Source organism: Phodopus roborovskii, unplaced genomic scaffold, assembly GCF_943737965.1.
Source record: "Phodopus roborovskii unplaced genomic scaffold, PHOROB, whole genome shotgun sequence".
Lineage (NCBI taxonomy): Eukaryota > Metazoa > Chordata > Mammalia > Rodentia > Cricetidae > Phodopus > Phodopus roborovskii.
Window position 1 is genome coordinate 11,059,375 of NW_026126408.1, and position 25,093 is coordinate 11,084,467.

Here is a 25,093-nt window from a genome sequence, read left to right on the forward strand (position 1 = left end):
CCCACTCATAAGCCGGGGGGGCAGGCCCTTCTGTCTAAACACATCTTTTATTTGTGTTCCAGCAGGTGCAACAGGTTCAGGTGTTTGCTGACGTCCAGTGTACAGTGAATCTGGTAGGCGGGGACCCTTACCTGAACCAGCCTGGTCCACTGGGAACTCAAAAACCCACATCAGGACCACAGACCCCCCAGGCCCAGCAGAAGAGCCTCCTTCAGCAGCTACTGACTGAATAACCACTTTTAAAGGAATGTGAAGTTTAAATAATAGACATGCAGAGTTATACAAATATATTATATATTTTTCTGAGATTTTTGATATCTCAATCTGCAGCCATTCTTCAGGTCGTAGCATTTGGAGCAAAAAAAAATAAAAAATTTAAAAAAAAAAAAAAAAGGAAAAGGAAAAAAACTAAAAAAAAAAAAAAGAGTTTGTTTTTGTTGGGAGATTGAGAGATGGTTTTGTGTCTTTCTTTGTAAAGGCCTTGAATATTGAAAAGAATAACAAGGCAGAACAGTTGGACAATCTTAATTCTTGAGCCAAAAGTTAATTATTCTTATTTTTGTAATCAGTCATTGGCTTCTTATCTGGATGAAGGCTTTTGGAGGGAAACCAAAATAACAAGTTCCAAGGGGAGATGAAGCCCTGCCCCTGCCCTGGACGAAGACCCCCACAGGGCTTTGCCTGTCTATCCACCAGAGGCTGTCACGTTCCTCCCGACCCCAGCAGCTCGTGTGCACAATCAGCTTCTCCAAGCAGCTCTGTCTTTTGGCATCGAGGATATTCTGCTTCTGCATATACACCCCTTCTCCTTTTTATAAAGATGGATTGAAACCAAGATGCCTCCAGGAAAGAGGACGAAATGAGTATATTCACTGAGGAATCCAAAAAACGCAGTTTGGGGGAAAATGCAATAATTTTTTGATGAGATGGGTGAAGAGCAAGAACCGAGTTCTATCAATTATTGTAGATACAATTTTCTGATTAAGTCTGTGGGGGGAAGCAGCCTGTTCTTTCTCTGCTTTTACTGTGTTAACAACGAGGTAGCTAAAGTTATTTAAAATAAAATTAAATTTATGATCCGAGTAGCTTATTTTTCCTTAAATCTCACTGTAAATATATTTTGATTTCTTGTAGAAATTGATTTTGTCCTGTTTAATTTTATGCTTTTATCATCCTCTTGGTTTTTTTTAAATTTGTGTGTGAAATATAATGTTGATTGAATTGCAATTACATTTGGCTGGTAATTACATTATCCCAGTAACTGTGAAACCATGTATGGATTTACTTTGGAATTCATCAAAGTGGCACTGCCAAAAAGAGCTCTTCTAGCTGAGCTAGGGCAGACGACCACACAGTGTCACAGGCCGCTTGTATGAAGGGAAATCAGTGCTCACTCAGAGAAAAATCTGCTTTTTCTGTCTCAGAATGACTTTGGGAATTTGAATTTCCATCAGTGCAAATATAAGTTTCTCTGTGCTGCTCCGAGGCTAATTGGTACCATGTTTTCCCGTTGTCTTGTTACTCTGCCACATCCTGTCTCATCCTGGCCCTGAGAAAGGAGCCAAAGAACTGACTCTAGTGCTAGAAGTTCTGCCACAGGTGGGAGAGCTTGAGCAAGGCGTCGCAAGAGAGGCCACCAGAGCCCTCCAGCTAACCTTGATCTGCATCCCTGGGCCTGCTGAACTTCTGCACCAGCTACCTCTGCTCACACAGCAGAGAAAAGGCCATGAAAACCAATGCAGATAAGGAGCATGGACTTAAGACTTCAAGGAAGAAGCCATTTCCCCGGGTCTTTCCTTCTGCATCTCACCACCCCGATTTCAAATAACTCCATTGAACAGCATCCATTCAGAAACTATGGCATTTTGAAAATGGTGGAAGGGCTCGTGTGGTAGCAACTATGAAACAGAACTAGGACCCTCAGTTACAAACATTATCTTTTTTAGTTTTTCAGAAAACACATCCCTGAGCTCACTTATTTCCAGCTTGAAAGCCCAGCCATATTACTCTAGTTCCTACCAAACTGCTCAAGAAGGTCATTTCCATTTTGTTTGTGATGATAAATGTGCAGACTTCAGGAAGTTCACCTTTAACTTCAGCATTCCAGATGAAGTTTCCTGACTCAGTGCTTTTGCATAAGGACCTAGAAGAGAAAATTGGAGATGCTAATGCCTTCCCCCATCCCCACCGCACCTTAAAGTATGCATGTCACCTTCGAGGATTTATAATTGCACTGTTTGTTTTATGTATGTACAGATTAAAATTATTGCTACATTTGAGGAAAATAAAATTGCTTGCTTCTATGTAATTCCTGTCATTCCACAGGAAATTGACTTTTCCAGCTACTGAATAGAATTTGTTTAACAACCTCATGAGCTGCCTCTTCATTTATTGGGGGAAGGGAGGACTCTAGAAAAATTGCCAAAACCCAGATGACTTCAAATACTAAAGGTTAATAAATAAGAAATGATCTCTATAGCCAAAAATCCTTAAAGTTACTCTAATATGAACCTTTCTTGTAAAGTTGGATAAAATAAAAGTCAAGCTGTGGTTAGGAGCCATTTGTCTGAAGAATAAACTCTATTGTATCTGAGACAAGGACACTGTCCGGGCAACATTAAAGACCACAGAATAGCATGCCTCTCTTGATTACAGATACAGGTATGGAATTTTACTTGAGGATGCTGTTTCAGTGTAATAATGCATTTTATAAAAGCCAGGTCCTGGCCAGTGAGATGGTTTAACAGCTAAGCCTTACAACCTGAGTTCTGTTCCTAGAGTCTATAGTGGAAAGAAAGGACTCCTGAGTCCTGAAAGTTGTCCTCTATGGCCTCCACATGGGTGCTATGATGCGCACACACACACATACACACAAACATATACATACACATATACACACATACACACAGCACATACACATATGCACACATACACACATGCACACACATACATACACATACATCCATATACACACATAAATATACGCATACATAACACATTCACACACACATATATATACAAAAACATATATATACACACATACAAATACACATATACACATGCACACCAGACATACACACCAGACATAGACATATATACACATACATACATACACATACATAGACAAACACATACACACACATACACACACACACACACACCAATAACTATTTTTGTTTAAACTTAGACCTTAAGTAGAATTAATTCCAGAGGATAGGAGCTGGGTCTTTTCCTCACATACATTCCCACAGATGACTAGACTTGGAATCTGTTGTTTAAAATCATATTTTGAGGTAAAATGATACGTTTACCCATAGTGTGGATAAGGGAAAACGATGCTTCTTTGAGGTCACCCACTGGTGTGAAGTTATCCTGAACAGTGGAGAGAGAAGAGCAAGTAGAAGAATGAGGAAACTACTCCTCTGTGGTCTTGTCTGGAGAAGATTCCACTGGAGAAGTTCTTAGACGCTGTCTCTTGAACTGACCAGGTAAAAGAAAGGATGGTTGTCTGCTTACATAGCAGCTGTGCTAATCCTATGCTGACATTAAGTGCTCTTGCCTGAAGAACACCTGCACTTGAATACAGTAAACAGTCTGTGACCATCCCCCTGCCTCTAAATTTCACTGATGTAATTGAACCCATATGTTCTTTTTGTTGGAAATTGAGCCTGTTCTGCTAGCAATGATGGTTTTCTTTGTGCATTTTATTTTCATTGCTACCATAACTCTTAAGAACATTGAAAAACTAAAAGCTCTCATTTACTTATTCAATACATTTTATGCCTCATCCAAGGCTCCAAGAATAAGAAGGGATGAAAACAAATGGACCCTGCCCTGTGTGTCTTATACCACAGGCAGGGGATGGAGAGCAGTTAGAAGTGGTAGTGGGGAGGTGGTGCAAAGCGGGATTCAGTGAGGCTGTGCCTGGAGGTCAGTGCAGGTTTTCTCACAGAAGAGATGGCGTTTGTGGTAGCACTGTGAAGAGCTGGAGCAAGGACAGTTCAGAGGGGCAGCACATGGAAAGGTGGACACCGGAAGAAGCCATAGATCGCTGGCTTCTGAGACTGTTGTCAGTGCATGGGGCACTCATAAACAAGCTGGTAGACTCTGTCAGCTGGCAGACCGGAAAGAACATGTGCTAGGCTTGGGGGGCTCATCTGAAAATTATAACAGCTGATAGCTAAGGTCTCTTCCATAACTAGCCCTACCCAGCCAGAAGCATCGCCTTATGTTCTTTCTAACCACCCATCTGTAGCTGGTGATGATATTAAAGACAGTCAGAGAAAGTAAATGTACACTCTGACAATTTCCAAAGTGCTGGTAGAAGAATCTCTGTCTCGCCCCCTCTCTGCAAACCTTTGAGAGTTAGAAACAGGCTCTACCAGGTTAGGTACACAAATAATTCTAGCAGTGTGGGGACGTGAAATCCCAGCTTTAAAGATGTATGTGCCTAGTGTTTTGCCTGTATATGTGTGTATTTGCCTGTAGAGGTCAGAAGGTGGCATTGGACCTCCTGGAACTGGAGTTAGAAGTGGTTGTGAGCTACTGTGGCTGTACCAGGAACTGATCCAGGAGCCACTGAAGCATCTCTCCAGCCCCAAAGCTCTGTCTTTCCAGTCCAGATTGTGGTTCCCTGTCCTGGAGTAGATGACTTAAGACTGTTGAGAATCTACAAGACTTTCATCTCATGTGTGACCTTCAGCCTGGCTTGCTTCTGTGAAGTATGCTAAACCCAGTCTTGAAAAGAAGGGCAAGAGGTCAATGGTGGTGAAGAGACAACCTTTTCTGGAGACCGTGAGAATTTGTCCTTTGGGTCCTCAAATAAATGGGGAAGGGGCTCTTTGGCATATACTCTGCAGAGCGTCCCAACATAGTATGACTCTATATCTAAACAGGAAGTGAAGGCTGGACTTAGTGAAACAGTGTCAACACGTCAGCTTTAAACAATTTTAGAAGGTGAGGGTTAGTTATAGGCAAGCATACTGAGATTCTCTGACAGGGTTAGGGTTTGAGGAGTGGCTCGATTGCAGAGCACTCACCAAGCAGGGATGAGACTCTGGTTAGGTCTCCAGCGGTGTGTGTGGCCATTGAGATCCTTTCTAAGACACAGAACAACTGTAGTCTGTAATTCTAGGACAGTAGGTGTCCTGGGTCACAGTTGGAAGCACCTATTCTTCTGAGTTCCTGCTCCTTTAGATGGGGAAGCCTTCCCACATGCCGCAGATTTGGCCCTGCCACAATCATTTGTACTTGTTTCAACATTCTACAACCAGTGTAAACAAGTATCCATAGCAAGCATACCAGAATATCAAAATGTTGAAAGAGCAACTGCTGCTTCCTCATCTGATACTCCTCCCACCCCAGTGTCCAGAGGGCCTCAGATTTAGAACAGCTCCAAAAGGAAAAAAACAACAACAAAAACAAAGCCATAAAAGACAATTTCTGTTTTTGATGAGCTGATGTGTAACACGCATTGTGGACAGCACCAGAGATGACTGCCTGAGCTGCTCATTTCCCATGGTGGAGACTTCATAGCCCTTAAACCAGTGGTTCTCAACCTGCCTACAGCTATGGACACTTTAATACAGTTTCTCATATTGTGGTGCCCCCCCACAGCCACACAATTGTTTTCATTACTACTTCATAACTGCAATTTTGCTACTGTTATGACTCTTAATATAAACATCTGATATGCAGGATATCTGATTTGCGGCCCCCATGAAAGTGTCAGTTAACCCCTAAAGGGGTCGCAATCCCCATGTTGAGAACCATTGCCTTAAATGTTGCTGTTCTTTCTATTCTGATAAGTTTACTCTAGTACTAATAGCAAATATACGGATGCTTTTGGCCTGCAGCTGGCCTTTCAGGCCCCTGTACTGCAGCACAGTCTCAGATGTTGAAACTGAAACTCTAGTTTGTGGTGAAGGGACTCAGAAATTCTGGCTCAAAAATTAGTTGGGTTTTGGGATGAAACCCGCTTTGTGCTGCTCAGAACCAGCACTAAAGATGAACCCATCAGGCACTGACATAGAGGCTTTGTTGTCATCATGGTTGTTATAGACAGAGTCTCATTTTGCTCTGTAGTCCAGGCTGCCTGGCTCAGAGATCTGCCTGCTGTTTCTGTGCCAGTTTAAAGGTGAGTGCACCATACCTGCTTAAGGCTGGCATTTTTTTTTTCCTAAGATTTATTTTACTTTTAACATATGTCTCTCTCTCTCTCTCTCTCTCTCTCTCTCTCTGTGTGTGTGTGTGTGTGTGTGTGTGTGTGTGTGTAGGTTCACATGGCATCAGATTCCTGGTTGTGAGCCACCCAGTGTGTGTGCAAGAAATGGAACTCTGGTCCTCTGAAAAAGCAGCAAATACTTTTAACCCGTTAGTGCTTACCCATTTCTCCAGCCCCAACACTGGGAATACTAAAAAATAATTCTCTAGAACTTAAGTTTCATCAAGGCTTCTGAAGGTTCCCAATTTTGAAAATAAAACAGTACTGGGTATTAAATATGTTTGTTTTTAATTTGTGAAGGCAATATTTATAGTACATTCATCTTAGTACACTCTTTTTTTAAAATTTATTTTATATTAACAAAGTCCAATTAAATGAAAACAAACATTTATACACAATATTTGGGAATTTGGGCATCATTCTTTCCAAACTACTTCCTGCTGGTAAGGGGCGCTGTCATGGGGGATTCGAAGAAGATTCAGAAATCCTGGCTGTAGTCTGTAAGGCTGCTTTGTCCAGCTGTTTTGAATGTAGGATCACCTCATACTCTGTTTCAGGCGGTCTGGCGTGATCAAACCACATTAGTCTGGAAGGATCCACATCTTTTCATTTTCTGTGGAAACAAAAATAGAAATCCTTTTCCTCGGTAACTTGTCCTTCAACTTAAATTTTGGAGTCAAAGCATTTTTTTTAATTTAATTTATTATTTTACATGTGATCCCAGTTCCCTCTCCCTCCCTCCCTCCTCCCCTCCTTCCCTCCCTCCTTCCCTCCCTCCCTTTTACCCTCTCTGCCCTCTCACATGCACTCTAACCACCCTCCCCTCCCATCCCCCCACCCCAATTCCATATATAGGGGAATGCCATCCAGTTGGGGTCATGTAGATCTGACAGGTCATGTGAAGTAGGGACTAGGGCTTCTCTCCTGTCTCTAGATTAAGGCAGTTATCCCTCCATGGGGGATGTGTTCGCAAAGTCCTTTTGTGCACCAGGGATACATCCTGGCTCCACTGTCTGAGGTCCCTTAGACTGCAAAGTCCTTCTGGCTGAGACCCATATTCAGGGGGGCCTGAGTCAGTCCCATGCTGGCTTCCCAGCTATCAGTCTAGTGGCCGTTAGCTCCTCCTTGTTCAGGTAAGCTGTCTCTATGTGTTTCTGCTACATGGTCTTGTCCTCTCCATCTGCATCTGGGTTCTAGTTCGACTCAGTGTTTTTGTATGGGTATTTGATCCTGTTTCCAACAGGTATTAGTTGAGGGCTCTATGGAAAAGTTAGTTGTTGATCTCACTCTCCGGGAAGGGCATTTATGATAGCCTTTCCATGGAAGCTCAAATTGTTAGTTGGGAGCAGTCTTGTAGTTCTCTAGACCTTTCTTTGTGTTCAATTTTTTCTTCAAACCAATATTGGCTCCCTCTTTTATGTTCTCTCTCTCTGTGCCTCTGTCTCTCTCTCTCTCTCTTTCCTGTCTTCTATTCCTAACCAGGTTCAATCTTCCTGGTCGCACATGTTTTCCTTTCCTCCCTCTCGTTTTCTCCTACTTCTCTCTCCATTCGCTGCCCCCCCACTTCCCCTGAGCTCTGGGGGACTTGTCCCTTCCCAGTTCTGTGAGGGACTTTATATGAATCTCTTAGAATACACCTTGTATACTAGTTCCTCTGGCCTGCGAATTTCAAGATTCCAATATTTTTTTCTGTATAGTAGTATTCCATTGTGTAGATGTGCCACATCTTCATTAACCATTCTTCAATTGAGGCGCATCTAGGTTGCTTCCAGGTTCTTGCTATTACAAATAGTGCTGCTATGAACATAGTTGAACAGATGTCTTTGTTGCATGGATGTGCATCATTTGGGTATATGCCTAAGAGGGGGATTGCCGGGTCCTGTGGTAAACCCATTCCCATTTTCCTGAGGAACCGCCATACTGATCTCCAAAATGGCTGTATGAGTTTGCACTCCCACCAGCAGTGGAGGAGTGTTCCCCTTTCTCCACATCCTCTCCAACATAAGTCATCACTGGTGTTTCTAATTTTAGCCATTCTGGCAGGGGTAAGATGGTATCTCAAAGTTGTTTTGATTTGCATTTCCCTGATAGCTAAGGATGTGGAGCATTTTCTTAAGTGTCTTTCAGCCTTTTTGATTTCCTCCATTGAGAATTCTTTCTTCAGTTCTGTACCCCATTTTTTAATAGGGTTATTTGGAGTTTTGTTGACCAGTTTCTTGAGTTCTTTGTGTATTTTGGAGATCAGCCCTTTGTCGGATATAGGGTTGGTGAAAATCTTTTCCCAGTCTGTGGGCTGCCATTTGGTCTTGTCCACTGTGTCTTTTGCCTTACAGAAGCTTCTAAGTTTGAAGAGGTCCCATTTATTAATTGTTTTTTTCAGTGTCTGTGCCCCTGGAGTTATGTTCAAGAAGCAATCTCCTATACCAATTTGTTCAAGGGTACCTCCTACTTTCTCTTCTAAGAGGTTCAATGTGGCTGGATTGATGTTGGGGTCTTTGATCCATTTGGACTTGAGTTTTGTGCATGGCGACAGACATGGGTCTATCTGCAGTCTTCTACACACCCTCATCCAATTGTGCCAGCACCATTTGTTGAAGATGCTGTCCTTGCCCCATTGTATAATTTTAGCTGTTTTGTCGAAAATCAGGTGTTCATAGGTGCGTGGATTAATATCAGGATTTTCAATTCGATTCCATTGGTCTACCTGTCTATTTTTATGCCAATACCAGGCTGTTTTCAGAACTATAACTCTGTAGTAGAGCTTAAAGTCAGGAATGGTGATGCCTCCTGAAGTTCTTTTATTGTATAGGGTTGTTTTGGCTAACCTGGGTCTTTTGTTTTTTCATATAAAGTTGATTATTATCCTTTCAAGGTTGGTGAAGAATTGTGGTGGGATTTTAATGGAGATTGCATTGAATCTGTAGATTGCTTTTGGCAAGATTGCCATTTTTACTATGTTAATCCTACCTAACCAAGAGCATGGGAGATCTTTCCATTTTCTGGTATCTTCTTTAATTTCTTTCTTTAGAGTCACAAAGTTCTTATTATATAGGTCTTTTACTTGTTTGGTAAGCATTACACCAAGATACTTTATGTTGCTTGTGGCTATTGTAAAGGGTGATGTTTCTCTGATTTCTTTCTCTGCCTCTTTGTCGTCTGAAAAAAGTAGGGCTACTGATTTTTTTTGAGTTTATCTTCTATCCTGCTAGTTTGCTGAAGGTGTTTATCAGCTGTAGGAGTTCCCTGGTAGAGTTTATTGGGTCGCTTATGTAAACTATCATATCATCTGCAAATAGAGACAGTTTGACTTCTTCCTTTCCAATTTGGATCCCCTTGATCTCCTTTTGTTGTCTTACAGCATTAGCTAGAACTTCCAGTAAAATATTGAAGAGATATGGAGAGAGAGGGCAGCCTTGTCTTGTTCCTGATTTTAGAGGAATTGGCTTAAGTTTCCCTCCATTCAGTTTGATGTTGGCAGTTGGTTTGCTGTATATTGCTCTTATTATGTTTAGGTATGTTCCTGTTATCCATGACCTCTCCAAGACCTTTATCATGAAAGGGTGTTGAATTTTGTCGAAGGCTTTTTCCGCATCTAGGGAGATAAGCATATGGTTTTTCTTTTTCTGTTTGTTTATATGGTGGATCACGTTGATAGATTTTCGTATGTTAAACCATCCCTACATTCCAGGTATGAAGCCTACTTGGTCATGGTGGATGATTTCTCTGATGTATTCTTGAATTTGGTTTGCCAGTATTTTATTGAGTATATTTGCATCGATGTTCATCAGGGATATTGGTCTGTAGTTTTCTTTCTTAGTTGTGTCTTTGTGAGGCTTGGGTACCAAGGTGATTGTGGCCTCATAAAAGAGTTTGGCAATGAACCTTCTGTTTCTATCTTGTGGAACAGTTTGAGGAGTAGTGGTATTAGTTCTTCCTTGAATGTCTGGTAGAATTCTGTGCTGAATCCATCTGGCCCTGGACTTTCTTTGGTTGGAAGGCTTTCGATGACTGCTTCTATTTCATTGCGGGTTATAGGTCTATTTAAGTTGTTTGTCTGTTCTTGATTTAATTTTGGTAAGTGATAGTTATCCAGAAACTTGTCCATTTCCTTTGAATTTCCAATTTTTGTGGAATACAGATTTTCAAAGTATGACCTGAAAATTGTCTGGATTTCCTCTGTGTCTGTTGTTATGTTCCCCATTTCGTTTCTGATTTTGTTAATTTGCATGTTCTGTCTCTGCTTTTTCGTTAATTTGGATAAAGGTTTGTCTATCTTGTTGATTTTCTCAAAAAACCAATTCTTCATTGCATTGATTTTTTTGTATTGTTTTCCTGGTTTCTATTTTGTTGATTTCAGCTCTCAAGTTGATTATTTCCTGGTGTCTACTCCTACAGGGTGAGTTCACTTCTCTCTGTTCTAAGGCTTTCAGTTGTGCTGTTAATTCTCTTATGTGACTATCCTCTATTTTCTTCATATGGGCATTTAGTGCAATGAACTTTCCTCGTAGCACTGCATTCAAGGTGTCCCATAAGTTCAGGTATGTTGTATCCTCAATCTCGTTGAATATTAGAAAGTCCTTAATTTCTTTCTTTATTTCTTCTTTGACCCAGGTGTGGTGCAAATGCACATTGTTCAGTTTCCATGAGTTTGCAGGTTTTCTGCTATTTGTGTTGTTGTTGAATTCCAATTTTAAAGCATGGTGGCCCAATAAGATACGGGGGACTATTCCTATTCTCTTGTATCTGTTGAGGTTTGTTATGCCACCTAGTATGTGGTCAGTTTTAGAGAAGGTTCCATGTGGAGCAGAGAAGAAGGTATATTCTTTTGTCTTTGGATGGAATGTTCTATAGATGTCTGTTAACCCCAGTTGAGACATAACTTCTGTTAATTCTTTTCTTTCTTTGTTGAGTTTCTGATTTGTGGTCCTGTCTAGTGTTGAGAGTGGTGTATTGAAGTCTACCACTGTAAGTGTGTGAGGTTTTATATGAGCTTTGAGTTTTAGTAGTGTTTCTTTTACAAATGTGGGTGACTTTGTATTGGGGGCATAGATGTTCAGAACTGAGACTTTGTGTTGATGGATTTCTCCTGCGATGAATATGAAATGACCGTCTTCATCTCTTTTGACTAATTTTGGTTTGAAGTCTAACTTGTTAGATATTAGGATAGCTATGCCTGCTTGCTTCTCATTTCCATTTGATTGGAAAAATCTTTTCCCAACCCTTTACCCTGAGGTAATGTCTATCTTTGAAGCTTAGATGTATGCAGCAGAAGGATGGATTCTGTCTTTGTATCCATTCTGTTTGCCTGTGTCTTTTTATAGGTGAGTTAAGACCATTAATGTTGAGGGTGAGTAAGGACCATTGATTGTTGATGCTTGTTTGATTTAGGTTTGTTGTTGGCAGTGGTATTGTGAATATATTAGTTCGGCTTCACTCTTGGTTTCTGGTGTAGTTGGATTATCTGTTGTTTACATTTTGTGGGCGTAGTTACCTTCCTTGGGTTGGAGTTTTCCTTCCAATACTTTCTGTAGGGCTGGATTTGTAGATACGTATTGGGAAAATCTGGTTTTGTCATTAAATATCTTGTTCTCTCCTTCTATAGTGATTGAGAGTTTTGCTGGATATAGTCGCCTAGGCTGGCATCTGTGTTCTCTTAATACTTTTAGAACATCTATCCAGGACCTTCTGGCCTTTAGGGTTTCCATGGAGAAGTCAGGTGTAATTTTGGTAGGTCTGCCTTTGTATGTTGCCTGTCCTTTTTCCTTTGCTGCTCTTAATATTCTTTCTTTATTCTGTATGCTAGGTGTTTTGACTATTGTATATCGAGGGGTCTTATATTCTTTGGTCCAGCCTATTTGGGGTTCGTTATGCTTCTTGTACTTTCATGAGCATGTCCTTCTTCAGAATGGGAAAGTTTTCCTCAATGATTTTGTTGAATATGTTTTCGGCACCTTTGAGCTGGGCTTCCTCACCTTCCTCTATGCCTATTATTCTTAGGTTTGGCCTTTTCATGGTGTCCCACATTTCCTGGATGTTTTGTGTTAAGGATTTGTTGGATTTATGATTTTCTTTGGTCGATGAATCTATTTCTTCTAGTTTATCTTCTGCGCCTGAGATTCTCTCTTCCATCTCTTGAATTCTGTTGGTTATGCTTGTGTCCGTAGTTGCCAATTTTTTGCCCAGCTTTTCTATTTCCAGCATTCCTTCAGTTTGTGTTGCCTTTATTTTCTCTATTTCAGTTTTCAAGTCTTGAACCGTTTCCTTCACCTGCTTAATTATTTTTTTTTGGCTTTCTGTACTTTCCTTAAGGAATTTGTTCATTTCTTCCACTTTTTTGTTTGTTTTTTCCTCCATTTCTTTAAGGGATTTTCTCACATCTTTTTTCAGGGCCTCTATCATTTTTATGATGGTAATTTTTAAGTCATACCCTTCTGCTTCCTCTGCTTTGTTGTTGTGTTCTGTTCTAGTTGGTGTAGATTCCCTAGATTCTGGTGGTGTCATGCTTGTCTTTCTGTTGTTAGATGTTCTCTTGTATTGCCTTCTTCCCATAGCTTCTTCCAGTAGGTGTTGGTGGGGTCTCCCCCTCTCTCTATGGTACTTCCCTGATGGGCTTATGTGGGTCTGAGATTCAATATCTGTAGCTCTGTGTGGTCCAAGCTCTCTAGGAGGTTTCTCCACAGGCAGGGATCCAGGGATGGGGTCAAGGATGAGGATCCAGTAGAAGATGCCAGCAGGTACTCACAGTGGTCCCACAGAGATAGGCGGATCTCTGGGAGGGGCCCGGGACTCCAGCAGAGGACTGGAGGTGGAGTCAGAGACCAAGCAGGTGGAAATTACAGGTGGTCCTGCGTGGTTAGTCAGGTCTCCTTTGTTCAGAGTTGCTCCGAGAAGTCTCCGAAGTAGGATGGACTGTTGGCTCCACCCTCTGTCCCAGTGCTCAACCAGAGCAGCAGGACGGTGGGTAGGGTAGGGCACAGGGTAGGGGGGTAGGCTGGCGGTGGGGATGGTTGGGGGTGTATCAGAGCTCCAAGGGTGCTCTCAATGGGGACCGGAGACAGGAGCAGCAGGATCAGGGGCCAACCCAGGGAGTTCGGGCGGGGGAGGGGGTAAAGAGGTTTTAGGGGACAGGCAGCCCAGATTGGGCCCAGACTCACCTCTGGCCAATAGCTGGAGGAAGAAGACAAGGTCTGAGCTGGAACTTGAGAAGGTTTTGCAGGATAGTCGGATCTCACTGGAAACTGGAACTCTCCAGCTGAGGCCTCTTTCTTTGGCAGAGGCCCAGATTTGGGGGTCAAGGATCTTGCCCGCAGGAACTCAGAGTAGACCCGCAGAGATAGGCGGATCTCTCTTAAGTACACTCTTATAGCCAGGGTATTTTGCAAGACCCTACTCAAGTTTAGCACTGGTGACTATGGATACATGGAGTCCATGCCCCTACCATTGTTTACTTTCCTGCCATATCCTCTTGTGTTTATCTGAGCTTGCTGACCCAATCACTCTTCTAGTGGCCATTGGCAACGACTTCCTTTTTTTCACCAGATTACAAGGAGTCCTGATTATAAATGCTTGTAGCCTCATGTCTCCTTTCTACCCCTATTAATCACAGGCCAAATTGAAAGCATTTCTTTTTTCAGTAACCACCTTCTCACTCTTGCACGCCACTTCACACTATCATCAGAGAGCATAAAACAACCTAGAGTGAATCTCAAATCAGCCTACCTTTTGATGGTGGCAACCTCTACTCTCTAGAAAAACAAATGCCACAGCCACATACTACTCCAGTGTTTATTCTTTGTTTGCCATTGAAGCAGAGTCTCGGTACATAGACCTGGCTGGCCTTGAATTAAAATCCTCTTGTCTCTGCTTCAGGGTGCTACTAATAATCCTCATACTTGAGTTAACTTTGTCCCCATGTTCATTCCTGCCTAGTCTGGAATACTTCCTTCCTTCCTAGTCCTTATCCTTCAAGGCTCTTTTCCAGAATCTCTCCCTTTGCCTCATTAGCAATTGGTTGTCTGCACACTGGTCTCTTTTCTCCACTAAGTTGTTAAGGCTCTTACAGAAGAGATACACATCCTCTTCCCTCCCCAGTCTTCTCCATGGGGGCTGTTCAATGCTGATTGCAACAATAGGTCTGTAAAAGGCAGTGTTTCAACTGCTAAGGGACAGGTAGGCCCTAAGTTGTCCCCCTGGAGTTAGGATGGTTGCATTCTAGAAGGTTACCAATCTATGCACAATGTACATGATGTGATTCTGTTTTCTATGATGGTTTTTGTTTTCACTTTTTCATGAACTGGGAGGGAATGCAGTTTTCACTGGTCTTTGAAAGTCTTCAAGTGCAGGAGCTGAGCCTGACTGTAGATCTGTTGAAACACTTCCAGGCTTCCTTCCCAAATGAGCAGAAAGTTGGCCCTAGCTCCTTCTGATCTGCACTCAGTACCTCAGATAGGCAACGCCTAGTGTTGAACAATAATGAGATCCCTTTAAAGCTAGTGCCTCTGAAAGCTGCCCTGTCAGAATATAGGGCAAATGGATGGAGTCAGCCAGTGAACAGGGAGATGACAGATGTCTTACCTGGGATTTCTGTCCTCAAAACAGTCCAGTCCTGCTTAGCTCTGCCTTACTCTCAGCTCTAAAATGACTGTCATATACCTGCCTGTCCCAAACCTTAGGCTCCCTACTGCCTGCTCATTTTCCATTTTAAACTTGTATAAACACGAGCTCGTTTAAATCAGTTCTCACCTGAACATTTTTCTGATGTCAGTGATTACACTTTAAATGATACTCAGTAAGCTAGAATTTAAAGTTGAAATAAAAAATGTGAAGAGTGCTGTAGTTAAAGAAAGACTCCTGTACCTCTCTGCTTGCGCTTCAAGTTGTCCTATATTCCCTTGAAAGCTTTTTATTAAGGAAGTGTATTTGGAAGTAGAGGATATAAGAAGGCATATATATGTATATATATATAATATATGCAACATATGTATATATGTATATATACATATATATGGAGGTAGAATCTATATGGAGGTTACAGTATGTATATATATATATATATATAGGTACAGTATATATGGAGGTACAGTATATATGGAGTTATAGTACATATGGAGGTTACAGTATATATATGTACAGTGTATAGGGAGGTTACAGTATATATATATGTACAGTATATATGGAGGTTACAGTGTATATGGAGGTTACAGTATATATATATGTACAGTATATATGGAGGTACAGTATATATGGAGGTTACAGTATATATGGAGGTTACAGTATATATGGAGGTTACAGTGCATATGGAGGTTACAGTATATATGGAGGTTACAGTGTATATGGAGGTTACAGTATATATGGAGGTTACAGTGTATATGAGGTTACAGTGTATATGAGGTTACAGTATATATGGAGGTTACAGTGTATATGAGGTTACAGTGTATATGAGGTTACAGTATATATGGATGTTACAGTGTATATGGAGGTTACAGTATATATGGAGGTAACAGTGTATATGGAGGTTACAGTGTATATGGAGGTTACAGTATATATGGAGGTTACAGTGTATATGAGGTTACAGTGTATATGGAGGTTACAGTATATATGGAGGTTACAGTATATATGGAGGTTACAGTATATATGCAAATAGAAATGCTAATGTAGAGAGTTAGTTCTGCTTTGTGACTTTATGATCCTGGGTACTCTGTCTTCTTGTGTGGCTTTTATGATCGATCCTAAGTGATCTATCTTGTGTGATTTTAAGGTCCTAAGTGAAAGTAGCTAGTCTTTTTTTTTCCAAGTTCTACCTCAAAGAAGTAAGAATTCTATAAGGATTTGTCTTATAAAAACTGCAATCCCTATTTTAGGTATTGAAATTTTTAAAACTAATTTAGTAGTTGGCCAGCAAGATAGCTCAGCAAGTAAAAACATTTGTTACACAAGCCTCACAACATGAGTTTAATTCCCAAAACCGGTGTCAAAGTTGTCCTTTACTGTGCAGGTGGCATGCACACCGGAACACAGACTATGCACATACTTCACAATGAATGACTATGTAACAGCACCACTATTTGCCTACACAACTCTGGGCATTGGGATTACACAAAATCCTGTCCTCAGGGAGCTTGCCAGATAAATTAGCAAAATACATGTATGAGATGGCAAATGCTGGAGGGAAAGTTTTAAAAACTGAGTGGCAACCAGAAGTCCTGAGTTCAATTTCCAGCACCCACATGTTGGCTCACAACCATCTATAGTGGGATCTGATGCCCTCTTCTGGCATAAAGTTGATAGAGCACTCATATACATAAAAAAAATACATCTTTTTAAAAATGGGTGAGGAGAGGTGAGAAAGATAGAAATGAAGAGTGTTTTGTTTTGTTTTGTTCTTGGGGGTTTTGTTTGCTTGTTTGCTTGCTTGCTATGTCTTGTTTTGGTTTGACTTTTACAAAATTTTTCTTGGGGGGGTTGCAAAAATTTTTCTTGCAGGGGTGAGGTTGATATGGGGGGACTGGGAAGTGAGTAGAATCAGTAAAGAAACTGTTTTAAAAAGTAGGAAAATCAGCTCCCTTTGCCCCATCTACTGAGAGAATGAAGACCATTCTCAGCAATCAGACAATCAACATTCCAGAAAATATGGACATCACTCTGAAGGGGCGCACAGTCATTGTGAAGGGCCCCAGAGGAACCCTCCAGAGGGATTTCAATCATATCAATGTAGAGCTGAGTCTCCTTGGGAAGAAGAAGAGGCTCCGGGTTGACAAATGGTGGGGTAACAGAAAGTAACTGGCCACTGTCTGAACCATCTGCAGTCATGTTCAGAACATGATCAAGGGTGTCACACTGGGCTTCCGCTACAAGATGAAGTCTATGTATGCTCACTTCCTCACAACATCGTTGTTCAGGAGAATGGGTCTTTGGTTGAAATCTGAGATTTCTTGGGTGAAAAATGCATCCGCAAGTTTCGGATGAAGACAGGTGTTGCTTGTTCTGTCTCTCAAGCCCAGAAGGATGAATTAATCCTTGAAGGAAATGATATTGAACTTGTTTCAAATTCAGCAGCTCTGATTCAGCAAGCCACAATAGTTAAAAACAAAGATATCAGGAAGTTTTTGGGTGGTATCTATGTGTCTGAAAAGGGAACTGTGCATCAGGCTGATGAGTAAGACCTAAGTTCCCAGCTCCAGAAACAAGACCCTGAATTTAAGTACAATTTGGCATGTCTTTTTGGACAATAAAAGACTTATATTGAAAAAAAACAGTAAGAAAATCAGAACAAACCTTTAGGAGAGGGGGCCTTTGAGTGACAAGCTAGAGGAGAAGGGACAGTGAGCAAAGTGTAGCATTATGCAGAATACAGAGACACAAAGTTCTGGCGTGCTGGAGAAGCAAGAGAACAGGAGGCCATGGTCAAAGGGGCTCTGAGGACACAGGTATTGTGCTGTTTGGTGTTTATCAGTTTGACACAAACCTAAACATATCTAGGAAGAAGGAAATGAAGTAAATTAGGCAAGTCTGTGGGGTGTTGCCTTAATTGATGATTGATGGATACGAGAAGGCCCAACTCTCTGCAGGTGGTGCTACCCCTGGACAGGTGGTCCTGGGTGGTATAAGAAAGCAGGCTGAGCAAGCTGTGGGGAGCAAGCCAGTGAGAAGCACCCTCCATGGCCTCTGCATCAACTCCTGTCTCCAGGTCCCTTCCCTGCTTGAGTTCTTACCATGATGGACTATGGTGTGGAACTCTAAGCTGAAATAAGCCCTCTATCCCCATTGCTTTGGTAATGCTGTTTATCTCAGCAAAAGAAACCCTAACTAAACCAGTACTATTTCATTTATTGATGCAATTTAAGGTCAATTTTGTGATGTGTATATTTCTCCTCTTGTTTAGGTATTGTGTTTATTTAGCTCAGTTAGAAATGTAATGTATAATGTAGTACAGATTATAATTACCTATGATAGTCAAAGCTTAGAGTTTAGTTAGGTTTTTAAAGATACACAGAGATGTATTTAAGATAGATAGGAATTCTTCAAATCTTTCAAAGACCCACAGAATATGGCATTTAAAATCCTTTAGGGTTTTTCTTGACAATGAGGCACAGTTGCTCCTGGCAACACCATCTGAGTCAGAAAGGAAGATGAAGATGGACATTGAAGAAACATGTTATGGAGTTTGCTTTCAATATGGCAAGACTAGCCATTTGGACAAGATACTGCTCTTGTCTGGACTGTTTGACGTTATGTTGTATAAACTGAACATGCAGGACCCACAGAAAAGTGATTGCTTATTCAGGACGGACATTGCTACAGAGTTCCTGCTTCATGAAAGAGTCTGCCAGACAGTCTGCAGGACACAGAGAAAAGTGATTGACAAACTGCCAATACAAGAAGACAGTTTAAAGTTTCCTGCTTTGCAGAAGAGTCTGCCAGACACACTATGGCCTATGGGCTGAAGATGGAAGATTACAAAAGAACTTCGGGTGACCAGGCAGTGAGTTGTCTCAGTCATTTCTAGAGTTTATATACTATCCTTCTGTGGTCTTTGATGGAGTTGAAGACAGATAGTTATGTTTATAGTTTTCCTTAGTATTAAAGATAAGATACTTAGACTTTAGAGACAAAGATAGGATAGATGATGGAATATTTTCTTCAAATCTTGCTAAATGTTAATGGACTAAATAGTGTTAACTGTGATTCTTATTTGATAACTGATATGTGATATATTTTGCTATGTTAAGGTTAAAACCCTTCTTTTTATTTAGACAGAAAAGGGGAGATGTCATTCTGTAAATGTTTCTCATGCTGGTTAATGAATAAAGCACTGTTGGCCTATAGGAAAGGAAAATAGGAGGGACTAGGAGACAAGGAGGAAATAGGAAGTAGAAAAGAGTCAGGATGGAGAGCCTGGAAAGAACAGAACTGCCATTCCTCCTCTCTTGGTAAGACCACGTGGAAATACATAGAAATGGGTTAATAATTAAGACAGAGCTAGCCAATAAGAAACTAGCACCTGGCCAATAGCATTGTACCAAATACAGAGTCTCTGTGCATTATTTGGGACTGGCACGGCAGTGGGACAAGACCAGGCTGCGGGCAGAAAAACCATACTCCCTACAGTACTAAGGTACTTTTATATTGAAAACATGTTGTCAAATAAGCCTTCTGTACACTGTGGAGAAGTGTTGCTTTCATTGTTAATAAAGAGCTGATTGGCAGATGACTAGGCAGGACTTTTGAAGCAGACAGAATGCTGGGGAGAAAGGTGGAGTCAGAGGAGACACCATGAGATGCAGAGCAAACAGGATGGGAAGTACACGCGTGAGGAGAGTGAGCCTTGGGACAGCACATGGATTAATAGGAATGGGTTGGTTCAAGTTACAAGAGCTAGCTAAAAATGAGCCTAAGCTATCAGCCTAGCATTCATAACTAATATTAAACCTCTGTGTGGTTATTTGAGGATTGGCTGGCAGGACAGAAAGGTCCCCCTACAAAAAACAGCTGCAAAGAAAGCAAATGCAGAAGCAAGGAGGCCTTCTGGGAGGTGCTGCAGCAGCAAGAGGCAATGAACTGAACCAACAGTGATCCTCAGACACAGGCACCTGCTGGCGTATCTGATGCAGGGTGTGAGACAGGAGTACTGGCAGGATGGGACAGCCGTAACAGAGGTGAGGAGGAGACACATATTTGCTTCTCTTTCTGTTGTACATTTGAGCTTCTCATTAGGCATCCAGTGAACTCAGATCAGCAGCTGCCCAGATCTGTATAGACCTGAAACTTAGGGAAGAAGTTGGAGTTGAAGATACAGAAGGAAATTATCATTGGTCTTTAAAGAGACTGGTTTGAAGTCAAGCCATCCCCTTCCAGGGAAGTTTATTCCAAAAATAAAGATGATTTGATATTTGGAATCTAGCAGTGTAATTCACCACTGTAAAAGCAGAGAAAGGTCATGTAGTTGCCTCCATAGATACAAAAAGGTATTTGAATTTTTAAATCTGTTTATGTTGTTTCAATTTTGGAAAATGTGGCAAAAAAAGAGCCCCCTTAATCTGATTCAGTAAAAATATTAAAAGCATTCTTGTTGAACTGAGAATAAACCATGAATTCCAATTAGCATCACTGCCACTGTATGAGATGTCCTAGACAATGCAATCAGGTAAGAAAAAGAAAAGTGAAAATGTATTTTAAAAAGTAAACACTGAGGTAGCTCGGGGTGGAGCAAGCACAGCATGTACAGGCCAAGAAGACCAGGGGGGCATAGAGTAGTTGTGATACAGTCACACAAACTCAATTTGACCTCACAATTGTCCTGTAGAGGATTTGTCTGAGTCACAGTTGCATGCCCATTGCATAGCTGAGCTGAGTCTTAATTTCAAATCCTCTGGAGCTGTCAGCTGCCTTGATCTTCCCGTTTATATTGTTAATAAGTAACATCGTATCCCCTCCAGTTCAGTTTCTATTCCAGCAGCTGTGTCAGTTTCCTCTCATTCCCAGAATGTATCTGTTATCAGATGGAGCCATTGCTGCTTGTACTTGTCAAGAACTTCCTACACCCATAGTAAGGGACAGGGTTGGTGGCTTCATCCACACTCTTGGCAGCTCCCTTTGCAGATGGAATGTAATTAATCAACACCTTTAGCCTGATGCTCCACTTGACCCTTCCTCATCCCATGGGAGGGATAATCTATCTATGATGATTACTTTGGGTTCACTGGTTTGGCTTTCTGAGTTTCAAGGAACAAATCTATCAAAGTTTGCTAGTTTGAAGGTAAGGGATTTGGTCTCTTTATTGCTTCCCATGACAGCAGAAAGCCACTAAGTATTAGCTCTCATTTTCTTGGTTTGTATTTTCTCTTGCCTCCCATCTCCCAAGAACCTAGGTTCAGAACTTGAGAGTCTTTTCTTCCTTTTCTTCCTTCCTTCCTTCCTTTCTTTTTCCTTCTTTTTTTGACATTGCAAACCTACCATGGCTAAATCCCACTGTAGATCACTTTCAAAGCCCATCTATATCGATCTTAGAAAAAAGAGGCTGGAGCTGTTCTGAGCTTGACCTCCCAACACAGCTAAAACCAGAGACACAATCATAGTGGCTTTGTTACACTAACAACATGCCATCAGTGAAAACAGCAGCTCCCTATGCTTATGCCAAGACCCAGAAAGCAGGAGGAAATAGATGTCCCAGGGCAGAAATATCCATGAGAACAGTTCCTTGTGCTTATGCCAAGACCCATGGAGCAGGAAGAAGTAGATGTCCCAGGACAGAAAGTCTATAGGAAGTTGTGCAGGGAAGAAACATAAAAGTTATTTCTCATATCCCCAATAGGGAAGCCCATTTCACTCCTAGTGCCACAAAGAACAGTGACTTAAGCTTTGATCCTCACTTTACAAGTTCAGAAACTCAATTGCCAGCTCATCTGGTGATAACTGAGCTCTAGGTACTAATTTATTTGAGAATGTGAATTAATTAAATGTGAATGTGAAGTAAACAATTTCCCAGGCAGCTACAGAGTTCCTGTGCTTGGACAACTTGTGGTCCCTTTCTAAAGCACCTAACTGGTATCTCAACCGTAGAAGACCAAATTTGTAGATGGCATGGAGAAAGTACAAAATCAAAACAGACAGAAGACCTGAGCTTCAATCTCAGCTCCTGCCACAGGCTTTGGTCTTAAGCAAGTTGATTCCTTTCTGTAAATGCTGGGGCAAGGCTACCTGCACCACAGATTTGCCAGGATAGGCCATATGGAAGCACTTTTCCAATCAAAAATAAAAGGCTTCGCAGGGCAGAGAAGCCTTTTCAAGGGCATATCCTATATCCTGTTGGTCAACATGCCCTTTTTGTAATCAGGTGTGTGTGTGTGTGTGTTAGTTAGATACAGAGTGAAATCACAGCCAGATCTCTGCCCTCCACATTGGCTCCTTCCAGAGAGCATGTTTTAAGGACACAGAATAGGTTTTATTGTTATTTGTTGGGTTTTTGTTGTGGCTTTTGTTGAGACAATAGCCCAGACTGGCCTTGAACCCACTATGTAGCCAAGATGAGTTAGAACCTCTGATCCTTGATCTCCTGAGTGCTGGTATTATGGGCCTGTAATGGTGGTATTATACCACCATGTCTATTTTAATGATATTAGGAGTCAAACCCAGAGCTTGGTGCATTCTTGAAGCATTCTATCAACTGACCATATTATATGCCCAGTTCCCAGAATAGGTGTCATGTAGCAGTTTCATCCTGAGATTGAAACATTCCACCCTGTAGGGAAGCTCCCTAAGAAGGAAAGTAGTCAACTCAAAAGAGCTTCAGGCAGCTTGGCTAGTGATTCACTAGGCCCCTCCTCCCCAAGAGTAAATAATAAAGATCCTCTCAGGTAATCAAGCCAGAAAGAAGCAGAAACTAGCCAAGCTGCCTGGGGGGGGGGGCGGGGGCTTCACCAGCTGGGCTACCTGGAAAGAACACTCTCCAACATGCTGGACTCCCTGCCGGCTGTGCATTGTGCTCCAAGTTTCAGCTTGTGTAAGCTCTCACTTGTGCTGTGGCAGGCTTTGTGATCCAGATGTTTTTGAGTCATCTCTGCCCCTGTAAGTAACCCTTACTCATATTCCTGTAAGTAACCCCAATACAACTAATTGGTTCACCAAGTTGGATTTTAGTGGCATCTGTATTTTGGTCTGTATATGTGGAGGCTTATATTAATTATAAATGCTCAGTTGATTGGTCAGCCTTGTTACTAGTTAACTCTTACAGTTAACTCATATTTCTCATCTGTGCTTTGCCATGTGGCTCATGGCTTGTTACCTCATTTAATACACATTCTGTTTCCAGGGAGGCTGGCTGGCATCTCCTCTGACTCCACCCTTCCTCATCCCAGCATTCTGTCTGTTTCAGGCTGTCTGGCCCAACCTTTTCCTGCTCAGCCATTGACCAATCAGCTTTTTATTAACAATGAGAGCAATGCACATTTACAGTGTACAAAAGGACTATGCCACAGCATTAGTCTGTCATGGGCTCTCTACCTGAGGCGAGTAGAAGTGTACACATTTCCTCTCCCCAGGAAAAGTCTGTCACATACCAATGGGTTGATTCCCAACCATACATGTTCATTATTCAGCTTTTCAGCGAAGGGCTTCCAGAAAATCAGCTGCCTTCAGGCAGCCCTAGGTTCTCACCAGTGGGTCTTCAGAACTAGCATTTCTGACAAGTGGCCAGTGATGCTGACCTGAGGCTCCAGAACACATTCAGAGAACCACTGGTCCAAACTGATACTGCTAAAGGCATCTACTGCTTTTCCCTCCTAACTTGAGAAATTTACACTCCCTGTACTTTAAACATTTACCTGAGTGACCATCTCCTGTCCATACAGACATTCATCCATCTCTGACTCTATCACATTTTACTACAATATTCAGAATCCAAGTACTTTAAGCTGCAGTATCACAGGAACCAGCCTCCTACTTGGAAAGCATTCAGGGAGTACCTGGCACATGCTGGGCAGCATCACTTCTAAACAGGAGGATAGAATCAAACACTGGGCTCATGCCACAGAGCTCTTTGTGTGCAGCTCTTGGGAGCTATGTTTCACTGTGTCCTGTGCTATGGCCCCAGAATCAAGCACCCAGACTCTTACAGGTGCTGTACTTACCAATGCACTGATTCCAAAATTATTTTGTGAGGGAACTGGCTTAAGAGAGCCTCCAAGTATAAGAGCCATCTCCCGATTTAAGTTATGTTACACTGTAATCAAATGCTCCACCTTGTCTCATTTTCTCTGGACTTTAAAAAAAAATCAGTTCATTTAGTAATTTTAACCTTTCTTCTCCTTACCTTCCTCCATACCCATTGTCTGCTCTACTTTTTTTTCCCTCTTTGGGAGGGGAGAGCAATGGCTCAGAAATTAAGATCACTGGCTGCTGTTCTAGAGGACCTGAGTTTTGTTCCCAGCAACCACATGGTGGCTCGCAAACACCTGTAATTCCAGGGGATCAAAAGCCCCATTCTGGCCTCTGTGGGCACAAACCCACATGCAGACAATACCTGTGCACATAAAATAAATATTTTAATTAAATTTAAAGCTTTTAAATTCACTTTACACTGTTTCTTGGCCTTTTGGCTAAGATCAAGTATAAATTCATTTTACATGTATGTGTTTGCATGCATATGTATGTGCTGTGCCCATGGAGGCCAGAAGGTGGTGGTAGAGTCTGCAATTGGCTGTGAGCCAGTGTGTGTCCTTACCTATTATCTTGCTCAAACATGGAAACAGTTCCTCATATGGGACGCAGCCTCCCTTCAATTATTACTGTCTTTCTTCCCTTTGAATTTCCTGAAATATCCCCCAGTGCTTATCTTCCCTCCCATTCTTGTCTCAGTAAACTATAATCTAGTTTTCACCCTTACGCTCTTTAAACTGTTTTCCCTGATTTTGCACAGTGCACTCCTGACCGCTAAAGCTTTTTCAGTGATTTATGCTGCTCTGTGTGCTTTTCTACTCTGAGGTTCATTTGGCTTCCTGGGCCTTGCACTGCCCTCTGCACTGGAACAATTCCTCCTGGAACTCTCTACCCATCAGGGAAATGTGTCCCAGAAGTCCCCATGCTAAGTACTTGCCCCTACTGGAAGGCAATGCAGCCTTCAGGAGACAGGGTCTAATGGGAAGTCTTTAGGTAGCTGAGAAAATGCTGTTGAAGGAATTGTGGAGCACCAGCCTCTTCCTTGTTCTGTTCTAATTGTAGTAGGTTTCCCTGCCAACACAGTAAGCCAGGTCAACCTGAACTGAAAAAGCAAAATAACAGGTATATTTGAACAAAGTAACTCCCAGATGAGCCCTCCAGTCCCAGAGAAAGCCAAGCCATGTGGCTGAAATAAAGCAGCACACACACACACACACA

The 25,093-nt window shown here is 41.8% G+C and overlaps 1 protein-coding gene and 1 pseudogene across 7 annotated transcripts in view; both read left to right on the plus strand.

Annotated features, from left to right (window-relative positions):
- Nucleotides 1–2,372, plus strand: part of Ncoa1 (nuclear receptor coactivator 1) — a 204,918-nt gene extending 202,546 nt beyond the window's left edge. For 4 of the 7 annotated variants that reach the window (XM_051181712.1, XM_051181715.1, XM_051181713.1 and 1 more), the window contains one exon: nt 63–2,372. In XM_051181712.1, the coding sequence (XP_051037669.1) occupies nt 63–233 (171 nt within the window). In that variant the 3' untranslated portion in view covers nt 234–2,372. The remainder of the gene's footprint in view (nt 1–62) is intronic. The other 3 variants (XM_051181717.1, XM_051181719.1, XM_051181718.1) reach the window with 3 other exon arrangements.
- A 14,435-nt stretch (nt 2,373–16,807) lies between these two features.
- On the plus strand, nt 16,808–17,382 carry LOC127220168 (60S ribosomal protein L9-like; annotated as a pseudogene).
- The last annotated feature ends 7,711 nt before the right edge of the window (nt 17,383–25,093 follow it).